At 40.9% G+C, this 16,946-nt stretch overlaps 1 protein-coding gene across 2 annotated transcripts; it reads right to left on the reverse strand.

Moving 5' to 3' along the window:
* Positions 1–1,965: 1,965 nt before the first annotated feature.
* On the reverse strand, positions 1,966–15,783 carry cd164 (CD164 molecule, sialomucin). Of its 2 annotated transcripts, XM_069657480.1 has the most exons (6): positions 15,579–15,783; positions 14,003–14,074; positions 7,845–7,913; positions 7,411–7,518; positions 6,919–6,996; positions 1,966–5,931 (listed from the first exon to the last, which is right to left on the reverse strand). In XM_069657480.1, the coding sequence occupies exons 1-6, from the start codon at positions 15,646–15,648 to the stop codon at positions 5,759–5,761; spliced, it is 570 nt and encodes a 189-aa protein (XP_069513581.1). In that variant the 5' UTR covers positions 15,649–15,783; the 3' UTR covers positions 1,966–5,758. The 2 variants fall into 2 exon arrangements, with proteins under 2 accessions (XP_069513581.1, XP_069513582.1); XM_069657481.1 differs by lacking the exon at positions 7,411–7,518.
* Between the last annotated feature and the right edge of the window lie 1,163 nt (positions 15,784–16,946).

The following is a 16,946-nucleotide window of genomic DNA, read 5'->3' on the forward strand; positions in this document are numbered from 1 at the left end:
GAATTATAGAAAACAGTGCCACATATCCAACTGCCCCGTCCGGGGTTCTCGGTCATGGGAACAGAAAACAGCTGATTGTTATTGTTACTTTCTGCGTGCAGCCCTGGCTTGCTAACATTGCTTGCTCCTGGTATTCTTGGCATGACTCTGAGTTTGCTGCGTGGCTAAATGGACTGAGCCTGTGTCATAAGAGAGAGACTAACCCTAATGCATTGTTTCTCTGTGCTCCCATATTAGATTACAGAGCATGACTGGACATGGCAATCTGGTTAGCAGAGATTTCTAACCCTTCCATGCCCACATGCAACATCTCCGTTGCCTCCTGTCCACTCTCCTGACCCTGCAGCTCTGTAACCCTTGTGACTGCACACCTCTCTTTTTGTCTGCTGTTGAATAGCAGTGGTGTGTGCAGAAGGCAGTGCACGTAGGAGGACTGGGTAGATGCGAGACATTTTGTTGTGGGGTTTTAAAAGGATTTCCTATAAAGAGCTAGCAGACCATCTTGTGGGTATAAAGAGATTTCTGTAAGATTTTCCCTTTCTTATTGACAGGCTCATAACAAATTTTCTTGATAGAGTAACACACTTTTCTATCTCTGTCCAGTCACAGCACACACTAAGTGCAGGGTTGCAGATTGTTTAAAACAGACACACAAGACTGTGGTGCAGTTGTCTGAAACACATTCTCTCCTGCAACTCTTCTTTGGTTCCTGGAAACCGTGCCAGCTGGGGACTCTGAGCCACTGAAAGAATAACAGTCTGTTCAGCACAAACACACAGCGTGCGCACACACCTCGTACAAGAATGTATTCAACTGTACAAACTGTTGTTCTTGAGTGTGCTCACTAACATTTCCTTTAGAGCGAACAGTTTTTGCTACATAAGCAGAAACTTGCTGTGACCTTAGAAGCGGATCATGTGTCCTGGCAGGAACACAACACAGTGGAAAACCAACGCTTGTTTGGACTTGAGTTGTGGTTTCTTTGGTTTTTGGCTGTCATTGATACTGATGGATATATCTGTGTTACATGACAGCAGATAGGGTGTTTTCTGACCTGCTTTGAACCTCTTATTTTGAGAAAACACGTTGATTACTACCATGTGCAGAAAGTCATCAAGAGAATGCTAAAGTGAGGTGCTCAATACTTATCATCACTAAGCTAGCTGAGTTCAATTGGTCAAGGAAAATGTATGTAGTACTAAGGAAAAGCTGTGCCCATACAGTGGGTTACTGTAGGGCTAGTAGTGTTTGTATGACCAAATGGGGGCACTAGTGTCGACCCCAAAAATAAACTATTATCTGATCAGAGTTTAGCAATCATTTCAGACTTCTCACCGCTTACGGGAAGTATACATCATTATTTGAAACACACACGCATTTTTACTGTCATATCCGTTCAATTACCTCGTGACTCCTCGGCTTCATCTTTCGATCGCTATGGAGGATCCCGGTCCCTTGGTTGGCACGCATTTGTCTATACAAATCTCATTATGCCTTTAAATGCTTTCCCCCGGTGGTATATTGGCTAATTCAGATAGACTAGCTGGTAAAATGACAGTTGGGTAAACCAAACTCTGTCAGCCAGATACTGTTAGTTTTCAATTTATCATTTATGGTTTCGCATTTTAGGTATGAGATATGACGCTAACGTACGTACCGGTAACATAACGGCAAATGTCAAGCTACGCAACAGGCCGGCTAGCTTAACCTAGCATCAAGTCTGTCTCTCCAAAGGTAACAAAATACCCGGATATGGCGATTTATTAGGGTAAGGGAGTAACTAAATGTCTAGATAACTTAAATATAATTCGAGTAAATGGTTTGTTCAGCACTGTTTAGCTGTTGTTTTCTTGTTTGCTTAGCTACTAGCTACAATTAAAGGGAAAGACGAGGCAAAGCTTTAAGGCAGTGAATCATTGTCCCACTTGTGATTTGTCATGTAAATGACCAGTTCAAAGACACTGATTTGTTTAACAATATTCAAACTTTATTGGTTTTACATTGTGAAACTAAAGGCAACACTAGAAAACAAGGCACAAAATAAAAGGGGTTGAGAGAAGAAAAACAAAACAGAAGGGCACAAAATAAGCAGAGAACATTTCAGGAGGCATTGTGGCACCTGCGAGTGTCTACATGGCTGTGTGTGAATAGTTGTCTGAGTCAAAGTGGTGTGGAAGCATTAGCAAAGCCAAAATTACTAAATCGTACCTGCAAAAAAAGATGGCCTCCAACACAAAAAAGGAAATTATATGGCACTGCAGTGTATGCTGTAGCAATAAAAGGCCGAAAGAAGGGAATGAAAAAGCTTCTTACTCTTGAAATGAAACACTGCAAGCCTGAAAACTGACAGGAGAGCCCTCCATGACCAAGCAAATTTGGATTTTTGAAATTAAAAAATCCTACTGGACAGAAAACAAGTCATTCAATGCAACAATTGAAAATTACAACCAATGTGGACCAAAGTGACTGTTTACAATATGGAGGAAATGTTGCATTTAAGAACACTAGAGGTCTGCGGCTGTGGTTACAACATTACAGGAAAGTTATTTTAATACAATGTGCTGGTGAGAAGTTTCCCAGGATACAACCAGGCTTCCTCCAGTTTAAACTATGCCATTCAGTGGCTGGTTACAGCCATTTCAGCAGCATTTAAACACCTTATATGTAATTGTGTGATTGGTCAAAATGTGGGCGCTTTAATGCTACTGAAATGGCAGCCATTAGCGCAAGAAACAAACTTCCCAAACAAACAAAAGCAGCCTGGTAATTGCCTAGACATCTTGTCGCCTAGCAAATGCTCGGTGAGTGTGAGAAGTTAAGGCTGAGCGTGACAAAACATGACGGACATTTCAGCAGAATACAACACAGATAACCACATCACAGGGGTCTGAAAGTGCTGAGTCCCATTGATATTTAATAGGTGTGGCATATCATTTAACAAACTGTATCTATATATATAGATATATATATCTATATATATGTATATTAACTGAATAAGGCACTTTTCCTTATTAATAGGTGCACGGACAGGGCTAGTAACTTGTAGGAGAAGCTGCAGAGAGGCAACACAATGGACATCTATAGGTAATCATGGATACCAGAGGTGTTTTTGACACACTGCGATGTCAACATGTGATGCTGCGTTCTTAAGGAATGCAGCTACCATGTCGAAAGCAAATCGTACGCTGTGACTGTATTAAGTGGTAACACAGCATACCAGCTGTGAAATAAACTCAGATATTTCTCTAAATTTGGGGTGAAGGCTCTCCAAATGCAACGAATGGTAATATGGGTGCAGCTAAGGCAAAAACTCTGTAGCCTTCTTGCCATATTTGGGTCTTTGGGCTGTAGCCTAATGCCACCAGGTGATAGGTTAAAAGGCGTGTTAATGGTGAGCAGCAGAAAACACGTACTCCTAAATGATGGAAGCCAAAACTAAAAGAACAAACACCTGCATTCATGTATTTCGTAACGTTTGTGGCCACACAAACAAGGTGATTTATCATCCATAATGTACTTTATATTCAAGACTGAGTATTAATACAAGCATCAGATCTTTTTTGGCAGAACCATGAAAACATTTACAAAGACGAAGTTACAAAACAAAGCTTGTCAGTGCAATGCTCAATTTCCATGCCAGAACTCAGGACTTTGGCTTGATGCACACTGTTTCAAGGCATTCTTTCAACTAGCATATGGGCTGATCACAAAATATCAAGTGGTTTTTCAGTGTGTCTAAATCCTAAAGAGCATTTGCAATGGGAGAAAAAAAAATCACAACTCCAAGCATCCAGCATGCAGAACAGAAAGAGAAGGCATTTAACAAAACATTCTTGAAACTGACAAGCCGCTACGAGCAAAAATGTATTAATAAAACACTCCTTCATTTAGCCTTTCCTCAAGTTGAAACCGAGAAGATAAACAAAAACAGGACATGGCTATGTACAGGAGGGGACACAATGGGGAGATCACACAGTTAGCAGCAAGCTAAGTAAGAGAGCTGAGCTGAGCAGAAATGAGCTCGAGCACGGCCTCCTTGTTGTTACGGTTCAATCACAATCCTCTCATTTACACGGCAAAGTTAGAAATCAAATACGCAATGCTCATTTAACCAAACCTGAAATCCAACATTTTTACCTCAATGCACTCCCTCCAATCTAATCAAATATTTGTGTTTCTCTTTAAAAGAAAAACATACACTCTGATTCTAGCACCTGACAGTGGTACAAAATCTCCCCCCAGCTCATTGTTCATGCCTTTCTAAATTACAACCCGACTTCTGAAACATAAATAATGAATAGGGAGGAGATTTGGGAGCAGTACTAGGCGCTACACAAGGGAGAACACCTTTAAAATTCTCCATTTATACAAGGTCACAAGAGAGAGAAGGCCATCATGCGCTGAATATAGTCCTCTCTTCGTAGCAAAAACTTCAATCTGACTGATCAAGGCCTTCAAGTGACTTCTATCTACTGTATTCTTCAACAATAAAAGGCTCTTCAGTCCAGCTGGGATACTACAGTTCTCACCAATATCAGCACCGCGATACCGTTTCTGTCTCAGAAACATAAACTAATGATAACACTCAGGCCTCAACCAGGGAAAAAAAAGAAGACTCATCCTCTGCTATTTCTCTCTTTAAGTCAGACCGGACATTAAAGGCACTTCACTGCTATCACTGTCCACATCCAGAAGGTGCATGCCACTTTATTTATATCCCCATTCTCTATATTATACATTATTAAAACAAATTAATTATTCATATTTCTGAGATATTCTACAATCTTTTGGCCCTTTTTTGACTTCTCCACACAAATGGGGTCAGCTCAACGCTCGCAACCCGAGTGGGTATGTTTAGATGTTAAAGATCGGGACAGTTGGGGAGGTTAAAGGATGGGAGATGAACTTGTTACATGATTTATTGCATTAAGCTGCTCTTTAGGCAGCTGTATGTTTTCAAATATTTTTTTAACAACTAGAATTGGGTGAAAGATTTCTCCAAAGAAAGAACATCCGTCCAAAATGCCACCCAAAATTAAACCAGAGGGATTGCTTGTTTTTTTTTTTTTTCCATTCTGACATCAGATGATTGGGTGTTGCTTTTATTCCCTCCTAAGTCACCCTGCTCTTTTACATCCCCTATGAACACATATACATGATACAACTGCATGGGGGAGAGGGAAGCTGCCCACGATTCAACAGGCTAAAAGCAATACTGAATCATCACAGTCGTCGCATTTAAGAATAGCTGTGAACTCAAACAGTGTTTCCAAATAACAAAAATATGCTAAAATAGTACCAGTTTGCAGCTGCACTACTCCCCAGCATCGACAGGAAAGCTACTTTGAATACATGACTAATGATTTTAACTCTCAAGTGTTGAATTTAATGGAATAATCATGAAGAGAGGGGCTGTAAATTATACAAACCCCTTCAATTCGCTGGAAAATGCTCTTTGCAGAATGACTAACGGTGTGATGGAGGTGGGAGTAGCTGTCAGATGATGTAATCCATATGCTCGGGGCTTAAATGCCAAATCACCGGAGATCTATTTAGCTGTACAAGTTAGTGCGACGTGATTTATCATACAGGCTTTATACAGACTACAACTGCAGCACAGTGGCACAAACATCAAAGATCTAGAAAACCTGCTTGAAAACACTGTTTGAGTCCGTCGTGCTGAGTGGGGACGTTTCTCTGGAGGGTTCTAGTTGTTGGTGATAGATGGAGACGATGTGGATCCGATCGTGTGGCTGCTTCAAAGGGTGTGGTAGTTGCGGTCCTTGGACTTGCAGAACTTGTAGAGGAAGAAGATGACGGCCTGCAGGCCCAGGACCAGCACTATTCCACCGATGAAGCTTGCAGCGTCGAAGGTGTTCTTGTGAGGCGCAGGAGAGGGGGCGACTGGTGTTGTAGTTGTCTTTCCAGCTGCTGTAAAAGATAATCAAAAGGAAATGGAAATATTGGAGTTATTCTTGTTTATGCACATTAAAACAGTTTTACAAACTTTATATCTATGACAGTTAGGGGTGCAACAATTAGTCGACTTTCAAAATTAGTTGCTAACGAATTTAATTGTCGATAATAGTTGGTCATGTCATCATGTGTATTTTTAATGCTCCGCACGGACAGAACATCGTTTTCCAGAGCTGAGTTTGCTGAGGGGTGAGCCATCTCACATCCTTACTATCTCTGAGAGTTGCACATGCAGAACAGCGACCAGGAAGCGACAGGTGAACAAAACATAGCGGCGGCCGATTCAACGCCATCGCATCCTAAAACTTCTAAAGTCTGGGAGCTCGTCACCCTCAACGCTGCAAAGAAAAGGATCGCCTGCTACATTTGCAAAGCTTATCACAGGAGCACGTCGGTAATGCGCCAGCATTTGAAGAGAAAGCACGTTTGACTTGTGGATGACGCAGACTCGCACAGATAAGATAATTAGCATCTCAGCTAGCTAACGTTAGCTATCTATAGACGGAGTTGTATTAGTTTTTAACATTAATATATCACTGTAGTGCTCTGGAAAGAATCTGTGTCATTTTACTTAACAGTCCAAACTTTCAGCCATGCTGTGTTACTGTTCTCTCATATACAATTTCAGTCTCTCACCTTAAAACCGTCATCTTTTTCTATTTCTCATCTCTTTTTCTTCCTCCTTTTATTTATGATTTTAAATCAGCCACAAAGTTTATTAAAATTCACATTTTGGAATGAAGAACTCATATTAATTGTCTTTATTGTTAGTTAGCACGTGCTTAAAAGAACCTCCAACTGAATTTTAAGTATAATAAGAGCCATTAAGTAATTGTGCAATTAATTATCCGACTAGTCGACTAATTGTATCAATAATCGATGACTAGTCGACGATCAAAATAGTCGTTAGTTGCAGCCCTAGTGACAGTGTCAGCCACTTACTTGTAGCGGGAGCAGCCGTGGGAATGGAGATGTTACTGCTGGGAGTGGGGGCAACAGTGGTAACAACGGTTCCATTTCCTGTATTACAGTAACAGTAAGAACACGTTTATTAGCCTTTACATTAGCACACAATATGACTTGTCTAAAGTTTTAATCATTGAGATTTCAGTCCTGGTTGATTTTCAAAGGCCTGTGATTATTTGTGGTATCACTAGGTGCAGTTTAATTCCAAAGAAATCTCTCCTTATGCAGCTTAATTGTTGGAAATACAACAAGTGTAGCTGTTTAAAGTACAGCCAAAAGAGTCTGTTACTATCACTGAAAACTACCATATAGAAAAGCAATAACAGCTGTTAATACACTAGGAAAGAAAATGTTTAATTGATTCCTTAAATTCTGAAGGATTATAATTTAAAAACAATTAACTGGTCCTCTTATGCCTTATAAACACAGTAAAGCAGGGCGTAGCAGAGAGTTGAAGGGACTGGTTACCTGTGGTGACGCTGCTGTTAGAGGAGGAGGAGGTGGTAGGGGAGGCTGTAGAGGGAGGGAGAGTAGGTGCAGGGGCAGCTGTAGTCGGGGCTATGGTAGATTGAGAAGCTGGACAGGGAACCAACACCAAGACAGGGTGAAAAGGGGAAAGCAAGAGATGTCACCCAAACAACAAGGTTACACAACAACAAAGCTCCCTCTTTATTTCTCTTTGCTGGCCAATTAGTCTTTTTGGACAGAAACAAAGAAGACAGACAAAAGACTCAAACTGCTGAGATTGATCTTTAACCAACACCTTAGTTAAAGGACATTTAGACCTGAAGAGAATCTGCAGAGAGTTTATACCCCTAGCTTGGGGAAGTTTGCCGATTCTCTCAAGGCCTAAAACATGTTAATATGAAACATATTTATAACCACTTTGCAGCTGGACTTACCTGCGCAGGTAGCATTGGTGCAGTTGTCGTTTGCCACAAGGGTCATGTTTTGACAGCCAACAACAAGTGCTGAAAGAGACAAAAGAAAAAAGGGACAAACATGAATTTGTGTGCCCAACGCATGAAAAAGTTCTTCATAATTTATGCTTAACTTAAACGTTCTCACTGCTGAATCTGTCTCATTTGTTCTGTGCAAACAAATAGTTAAACAACCTGATCTGCAGGGGGTCAACTCTCTTTTGTTATCTCCTCCACGGGAAGGTTGGAGCTGTTGTTCAAACAGGCCCACATCCTGTTGGGAGGACGCCGTTCCTTCCATCTTGCTGCCCTCATCAAAACGCTCGATTATTTGATGTCTAACATGTCTGAAACCTGTTGTGTCGGCTTTTTCTCCCCTACCACGTCAGCAATTTATGTGGCGATATAACATCATGCCTCCATGAACCATTTATTCAAAGCCCCTGTGACGAGTTTTTCTCTGGTTATGAAACAGACTGAAACTAATTCTGATTACTCTATATGACCTACAAAAGCAAACCAGACCATCGGGGACAAGATTTTATATTTCTATATAGTTATGTTTAATGTCTGAATCCGCTGGTGGGGGGGTAGGTGTCAGACGAAGCGATTAGCTGCACGCTGCCTTTGTTTACATTTAGGGCAAACATTTAAAGTGAGTGATACATATGACTGTTAAAGAAAGCAGGATGAGATTTTTTGTTAAAAACCACCACTTAAGCATGTACAGGACAAAATCAGCAAAGAGATAAGAGGTACGGCTTTGTCCACAGGGGGCGCCAAAATCAACACAAACCAAAAGTTCCTCACAGCAGCTTTAAAGCAAAAACACTTGATTTCAAGTAAAACATTATTAGCTAATGTCAGCCCCTGACAGTCATATTATTGCATTGTATTACTAGCAATTACTAATTTAAATGTAGCTAGTCAAGGTAAAGTTGTCACAATGCTAATAATATATTGTCAAAAAACACAATATTACAGGGGACATATTTTAGCTATGCAGTCAATGTTCTATTATTCTAATGTGTTTTTGAATCACGATGGTAAAGTTTGTTTCGTTTTAAAAATTGTACACACATTTTAATGTAATTATTTTTTGGAGCCTCTCCTTCCTCCTGACACAAACAGGCCGTTTTGCCATTTAAAGGTCAGACCTTAGCCACGATTGGATGACAGTATTTGGAGTGTCACTCCAAAGGTGTAGAAAACACTGCTGCTCAAGGATCGGTTATTCGCCCTTTAATGTACGAGCCGGAATCAGCAGGAGGTATCGGAATGGTAAGCTGAAATCTTTACGACTTGACTACAAGCTCGTGCGAGAAGGCAGCCTGAGGTGAACGACGGTGAATGACGATTGGTCGATTTCAGCAAAAGCAAGGTTCTATGTAGAAACCTGCAGCTGTGCTGAACGGCCTGTTTCAGAGGCGACCTTTTAAAACACGTGATTCTGGAAAAACACAAAATTATGCAGTTTTCAGTTTTTCACTGTGAACAATAAACACCCAAAAATGTGACACCCATGTAAAATATGAGAATATCCATTCAAAAGATTTGGACCCTTTCACTATGTCCAACGTTTATCTGAAAATAAATCTGAAGAAAAAATGACATTACTTCCCTCCAATATAATGGAGTAGAAGTTCTAGTTTGTTTAGCCTGTTCTGTCTGCTGACTCATAGTTTGATCATTTAGGTGTCTCTTTTATTGTGACCTCAGATTACTAATTAACCCACGACAGAAAGGGACTTTGCCCCGCCGTGACGTCTTGTCTGTCCCAAATATTTAACAAGAAGTCCAGAATCAGACATTCATTGACTAATTTACAAGATTAAAACCATAAGCTAAACAACCAACCGAGGTTTCTACTACCGTGTTCATTTCTTCAATGGAACAGCTCAGCCTGTGTCCGATGTGAGAAACCATGAGTCATGACTGAGCACCTTGTGACTACAGATTCTTTTCACACCAAGTTACACGCCGTTCAATTCACTGTTTGCGCTACACTGTCAACAGATTTTGCATGAGGCTTTAGCATCATGACAACATCTGATATTGTCCAGATAATGTATGTAAAAGAAATGTTTTGATAGCGTAAGATAATGTGTAAAGTTTTTATAATAAATCTAATAGAGCTGAAATGATTGGTGGATTTATAGATGCACAGAAGGTGACCTTACATCCAATTTGTTAAAAGTTTATAGCCATATTTCCTTAAAAGCTTTTGATTCCTGCTTCCTGAATGTGAGATATTTATGCTCCCCTCTTTATGATAGTAAATTTAATATGACTAATATTAAGTATATTCAGAAATCGCTTCTTTATCTAGCAGAGTCATCTTCAGGTGTAAAAAAGTATAGCCTGCCTTTTTCTTTTTTCCTACTCTAACACACATTATTAACTAAAAACACATTCAAAATCCATAATGTATAAGATTAATCTAATTTCATCTTCTTGGTAGACACTGACACACTAATGATAATTCTCGTAACTGTATACGAATATGCTGAATGGCCGCACTTTGCCTTGACATGTCTCAGGCCTCTCTGGAATGCTGCTTTACAGGACCTGAAAGTAAACTCCTCCAGTGATACGGAAGTGAAACATAGTTTTTCCCATAAAGCTTCGATGAGGGTTCAATATAAGGACAGGATGGGCCGTTAAAGCCCTTTGACCTCTTTGTGGTGATGAAACTTGTTTCTATGAGCATATAGGGTAGTTATCGTCCTGATGTACAGGAACATCATAAAGGGAACGACTCGAAGCACCTGGTGCTGTAAAGTGACATCCTTGCTTGTTTTGCTATAATCCACAGCTATCAAACCCGATGACTTCCAGCAGATGGCCGCCCGTAAATTACAGAAACACCAACTTTAACAACAAGGCTGCAGCCATTGTTGAAAGAGTCTTTTGGCTTTCTCCTAATAGGGTCAAAAATAGCTCTACGGCCTATGTTACACTTTCCACAGCTCACAGGGCTGTACTTACTTTGTAGTCGGCCCTTGTAGCAGATTATAAATCATTGTGCACTGGCCTTAGATACGTGGAACAAGCTGTATTAAGAAAATAATTATTAGTTGTGGAGCCAATGGTTAAACTTGGCTTCTGTTTAATTATGTGGTTGGTATCCATCATCTTTGTACCTGTTCTCTCAGGTGTTTATCGAGTACACTGGGCATGAACTTGCCAGTCACCATTTGAAGGCTGTTTATCGTGTTACATTACAAGGTTGACAAGGGAGGATAAAGGCACAAAAAATAAGCTGCCTAATATATTTTTAACCCAAGAAGTAAAACTTTTTAAAGCTAGAAACTTAATGACTCACTGCCTTCCAAACTGTAATTTAGTAACATCAAAGATCAACTCATTTCCAAAGTGTTGGCGGCATTATTTTTCACACTCTTTGTGTGATCTGACACTGCGATCTCTGCAAGTCGAACCACGTGGGAGGAGGAGGGGGTTTTTTTTCACTCTCCAGTAGGTCAGGGGGATGTTATCTCACAGGCAGCTGTGAAAGGTAGGACTGGCTCTCACCCTGCTTCGAGATGGTGACGTCATCACCACCACGAGGTGCTGGTGGAGCAACGGCCGATCTCACCACAGGAAAACAGCCTCCGACCGGGCTTTGTCACAGGCCTGTAGTTAAAGGCGCTGCAGAGCGTTTGTGTACACGTGTAAAGTTTTTGCAACACTGGGCTGCAGGGAAATGTCGCTCATGACGCCAAAAGCTTGTTTACACTAACCCCCTAAACCAAAGATAAATCTGGTAATGACAGCGTTGTAGGCGTTAGCTTGCTGCAGCAGTGTGGTTATGATCCAGTTAGCTTAACTGGATCTGCAACCAGCCAGAGCTGACCTTTCTGGTTTCTGAGTTCATATCAAATAGGTGATCCATTTTAGAGTTTAAGGAAGGATTTAAGCTCTTGGCTTACTTGGTGTGTTTGTGTGTGGTAAGCCTGTGGTAAGCACTTTTTTTCCCCCACCCTTTTTTTGTATCCACTTGTATCCTGTTTTGTAGGCTGGTGTGGGATACATGTTCCGGTGTGTAACAGCTCTGAGGTGAGACTTTGAGAAGATAGTTTCAAATGAGAATAAGACAAAAACAGGCAAAAATCTCCTTAACTTGTTTACTATAAACATCACGTAATCACGGGGGGATTAAAACTGCAAATTAAACCCTCAAGGGCTCCAAATAACTTTTATTTTCGCTCATGATGATGATTTATCTGTTGTTTGTTTTTATCGACTAGAAATTTAGTCTATAAAATGCTGTAAAGTCATGATCAGTGTTTCCCAAAGCCCAAGATGACATCCTCAAATGTCTTGTGATAACTATAACCCGAGGATGTTCAGTTTACTGTCAAAGAGGAGGAAAGAAAATGTTCACATTTTAAAAGCTGGAATATGAGAAATGTTTTACCTCCTTTCCTTGAGAAATTACTAATAGCTAACAACAGCTAATAGTAGCTGACAACAAATAGGTTAACAGATCAATCATAGCAGCTGCGCAGATTAAAACAAATATAAATTACTGGAAAGGTAATAATAGAAAAAACCTTCATGTATGTTTGTTTTTAGTGTGTCTGTGTGGGTGGTGGTTTATTTCCTCATGTGCTTTCAATGTAACCGTAAACCTGTGCCGGTTTCTCCCTCAGGACACTTCCTGTCTCCCTTTGGGTCCAAGGAGAGGCACTCAATTGTCATCTCACCTGTCCTGTTCAACCGCTCAACAGCTCATTAAGTAGTGCATCATTATGCAGCTGTTTAACATGCAGACAGAAAGGAGGGTGTGGGGGGTCACCGAATCTCATACCCAGGAGAGAATCAAAGCTTTTCAATGGTGAAGTTGTCAAACAGGTCAGCTCCCATGAGAGGTAAACTATCTGTGCCTGTCCTTCCAAAGTACACACTTATTTACCGCAGTTAAGATTACACACAAGTTCACGTATCTTCTCTTGCGCTGAACTTCACCCGAGGCACAAATCACAAGAACAACAACATGAATATTCTCCTGTCTGCACACCCGTTCCTCTCGCTCGTGCCGTTATCCTCTCCTTCCTTCTGTCCCCCTGCGTGAGGATATTGCAGGCTTCCTGCCACACATTCCCTCGCTTCCTCTCCTGTTCATCTTATTCACAAGCTCTAGAGAGTATACACAGTGAATGAACTCGGCCAACATCGGAGGAAGGCCCTCTAGGGCGATACGGTCGATAATCACAAAACTCGCGAGGACTACAATGTTCAAGTTTTGGCAAATTCAAGCCTCTGCCTCTCCAAACACCAATAATCACAAGCATTTATCGCACATATTTATTCATATTTTCTCACTCAAATTGTGCAAAAAAAACGTGCAATTTTAAAGATGCAATATTTGACTGATCTCTGAGTTACCCATTTAGCTTGTCAACTTATTTCCAGACACTGATAACAACATGAAAACAACCAACTCCTCTCCTGACCTGCTGAAATCACAAACCATAAGGGGAAGCTACCCGTAAAAGGAAAGCCGTTGGCCAACCAGGAAGCAATTAGTCATGCAGTTTCTGTTATGGCAACTTCTTTTTACTGAATGAGGCACATTTCTTAATCACAAATAGCAAGACATCCAAACTACCACCGCAGCAAATTTCTCCACTTCCCCTCTGTGCTGCAGAAGTCAGAGAGATTTCTCACGTTTAGACGCAGATTTCCATTAACATAATGAAAAATGCAATACACAGATGAAGGCTACAATCAGAGCTAAACATCTAGGTTTTTAGAGCATTGCCTCTTCAGCACAATCAATGCTCTACTATGGATTTACTGTGGTAACAGTAATCCAGTTCATATAATGAGGTAGAATTAAGCCCAATCGGCCCATGTGCTAGTAATTTACCTCCATATCAGTCTGTCCAGATCAACAGCGCTACCTAGGATGCCTGGACCTGTTACGATACAGCTCGTGGTTTAAAGGAAATTGCGATGACATCACCTAAAAGTCAGTCATCCACTGCCATACATTCTCTCCGTGCCCAGGAATCATGTGTCCAATCAGTCCAGCTGTCTGGACAATTTAGGACAGACAAAGACTGACCTGTGCCTCTCTCGCTCCTCAACCTGCCACAGACAAACACACGCACACATTTAGGACAGATACTCACATGTTGTGCAGTTAACCCACTGGCAGTCAATGGTGCCTCCACATGAATCACACGACAGAGTAGCACATCCATCTGCAAAGAAGTAACACATACGAGTTAGTTATATGTTATATTAATGCAACTTCCTACATAGGGCTGGGCAATATGACAATATTTATTGTTAAAATGTGTTGTATGTGCTTTCTATATTTTCTCTATCATGTTCAATTTTTAAGTCATTTTGACGCTTTACGTTGTAATCCTTGCACGTCGGAGTAAACCTCGAGCGAACCATAGAGGGAGGCGCAGTTTATTAAAAGGATAACAAAAACTTTTGGAATCGGTCCAGTAGATGGCCTCCACCGGCAACCGGTTCACCCTCCTCTGCCCCTCTCTCTCTCCTCGTTCTCGGTTCAATTTCTATGAGCTCTTCATCCATATACTTTGGCTCAAATAAATATCATCTTCATCGTCAGCTCAGGTAAATATTCAGCCATGGCTTTTGAAATATATTCTTGCTGGCAGTGCTCTACGTTTCCACCGTCCTGTTACGGTAGCACCTCACCAGCCGCGAGATTTCAGAGCGAGACTTCTCCTTGAGCGAGACTTCTGTTTCTGGTTACACAAAAAGGATCTTACTCTTTAAACAAAAAAAGGACAATCTTTATAGGGATCATTTCTATAATGTAGCCGGACACCTGGAGTAACAATCTCGGGCGCAATTGCCCCATGGGATTATGTTGGCCGTGTCCCTTGGCCATAGCGCGGCTGCCAGCGGAGGTCATCTACTGGACCGATTCCAAAAGTTTTTGTTCATTTCAACCCCCAAATCTGTAAAAATAGGGCCCAGGTTTAAAAATACTGAACTTCTCATTTACACAGGATTATCAAGAAAAAAGCTTTACCATGTGGTTATTTCATATAGACTAATTAATTGATAAATGACCAGAAAACCAGGAAATGCTACATCATGATATCGCTATCGAGATATGAAAAATCCTATATTTGTGATATCGCCCAGCCCTATTCCGACATGATATAATGAAACTGAAGCTCTACAGATGTTGATGATCTAACATAATATTAAAAATAAAGCACATCAGAACATAACAAAATAATACATTTTAATGTGACTCAACAAAGAATAATGTAATGTAAGGCTGTTACATAACAGGCTGATCTGATCCCTGTTGGTACCTGATTAACTGGATCTGACAACCAGGGTTACACCAGTCTTGTTCCTGTTGTGCCCTCTCATTGCCACATTATAAGAACATTACTGCAGTTATACAGTGTAAATGTTAGCATATGTTGCTAGCAGGCTAAAGCTAAAGTTAGCAGGGTCCTGACAACTTGAGTCCCACTGGCCAACGTGGACAAAAAGCTGACAAGTTGCCAAAAGATATGATTATTTTGTGTAAACCAAAACAGAGAAGAGTGACAGCTGTCAAAGTAAGAGGTTGAGGAAGTTATGAGTCGAAGCGGTGACAAAAAAAATGGAGGAATACATGGAGATTAAATAAAGCTAACTGGGGATGTCTTAACCGAGCGAAGGAGGCGGTCGTTAGCCGCTAGCAATGAGAGGTCGCAAACTTACCTGCGTCCGTCGCGGCTGATGCCCCGATAAGAGCCACAAGTAAGGTGAAAAACACCACCTTCAAGTACATGACTGCGGCCGACTTAGTGCTCTGTCTGCTCCAAAGGGAAATAGTTATCTTCTTAGAGACGTCGAGAGTAAGAATGAGGAGGTTTCACGGCTTTCTCTCGTCTTACGTTTCTGGTCGCTGCTGCTTCTCGCTAGCTCACCACTTCCTATTTGACAGGTCATGTGGCACTTTTTACTGGGAGGGGTGAGAAGAGAAGCAGAGTGTACGTGAGCTGCTGGCACGTTAAACACACAGAGAGGGGTTTCTTATTTGTCAGAAACTAGAACGGATGGGTTTCATTTCTGCTTTGCTGAGACACCCGAGACTCAAAAACACCTGACAAGAAACGCACTCGGGTATTTAATACTCTATAAATAACCTTTCGGATCCACGGCCTGAATTGCGAGCTGGAGGGCCCAGGGGTGCAAACACAGTATGGCCCCCCCTGCCCACCCCATTTGAGAAGCAGAATAATATTTGATTGTTAAAGCTTCACTATTTTAAAGGATACAATTTTTACTTCATGAAAAATAAATGGAAAGAAAGCTACAAGTTTATGAGTTGTGATTGGGGTCAGGTGCGCTGGAAGTCAGTCATAGCTGGGGGTGCTGGGAGAAAGTCAGTCTGTATGATGACATAATACGTATGCTGTGCAATTATTATTATTTTTTGCATCAATTAAAGTATTAAAGATTATTTATATCTTATACAAATCAACAGCATAATATACCGAGTTTTCAAACGTTTTTTACTCATCAAAGCACTCGCACAAAAAACAATAAAAAACAGAAGAAGGAATTCTGCACAGAGAAGATCAGGGAGTGATACAAAGTGTTCACACAGATGTGGCCTGTTCCTCATTCAGTAACATATAATAGTAGGCTACAGTGCAGTGAAGTGAGGATAATGTCATTTCATACAGGAGACGAGTGATACGTAGATGCAAATTCAGACCACCTTGGAGCCGTTCTTATGAGACTGTGTCCTTCTGTCACTGGAAGACAGAAGTCTTCAGTGAAGTTACACACGTCCCTGATAAAGTGACTAATATTAAGGCAAGATGAATTCCACTCCTGTGCATAATCGCATGCTCCCTCTCTTTAGCTCCTTATGACACCTCTCTCTCCATCACTCTGCAGAGTCAATTGTTTTAAGATATTAAATGAATTACCAAACGTCAACATATAAAGTAACATTTTGTAACTCTCCTTTACTGTGTAATTCACAGCCATAACCACATCACACAGTGTCCCTGTAAAGCTGCAGTAAGTGAACTCACTGCAGCTCTGAGGTCTTTTCTTATTTTCATTTAACATGCA

The sequence above is a fragment of the Semicossyphus pulcher genome, unplaced genomic scaffold, assembly GCF_022749685.1.
Source record: "Semicossyphus pulcher isolate SPU_LCO1_2020_fin unplaced genomic scaffold, fSemPul1.0.p SCAF_11, whole genome shotgun sequence".
Lineage (NCBI taxonomy): Eukaryota > Metazoa > Chordata > Actinopteri > Labriformes > Labridae > Semicossyphus > Semicossyphus pulcher.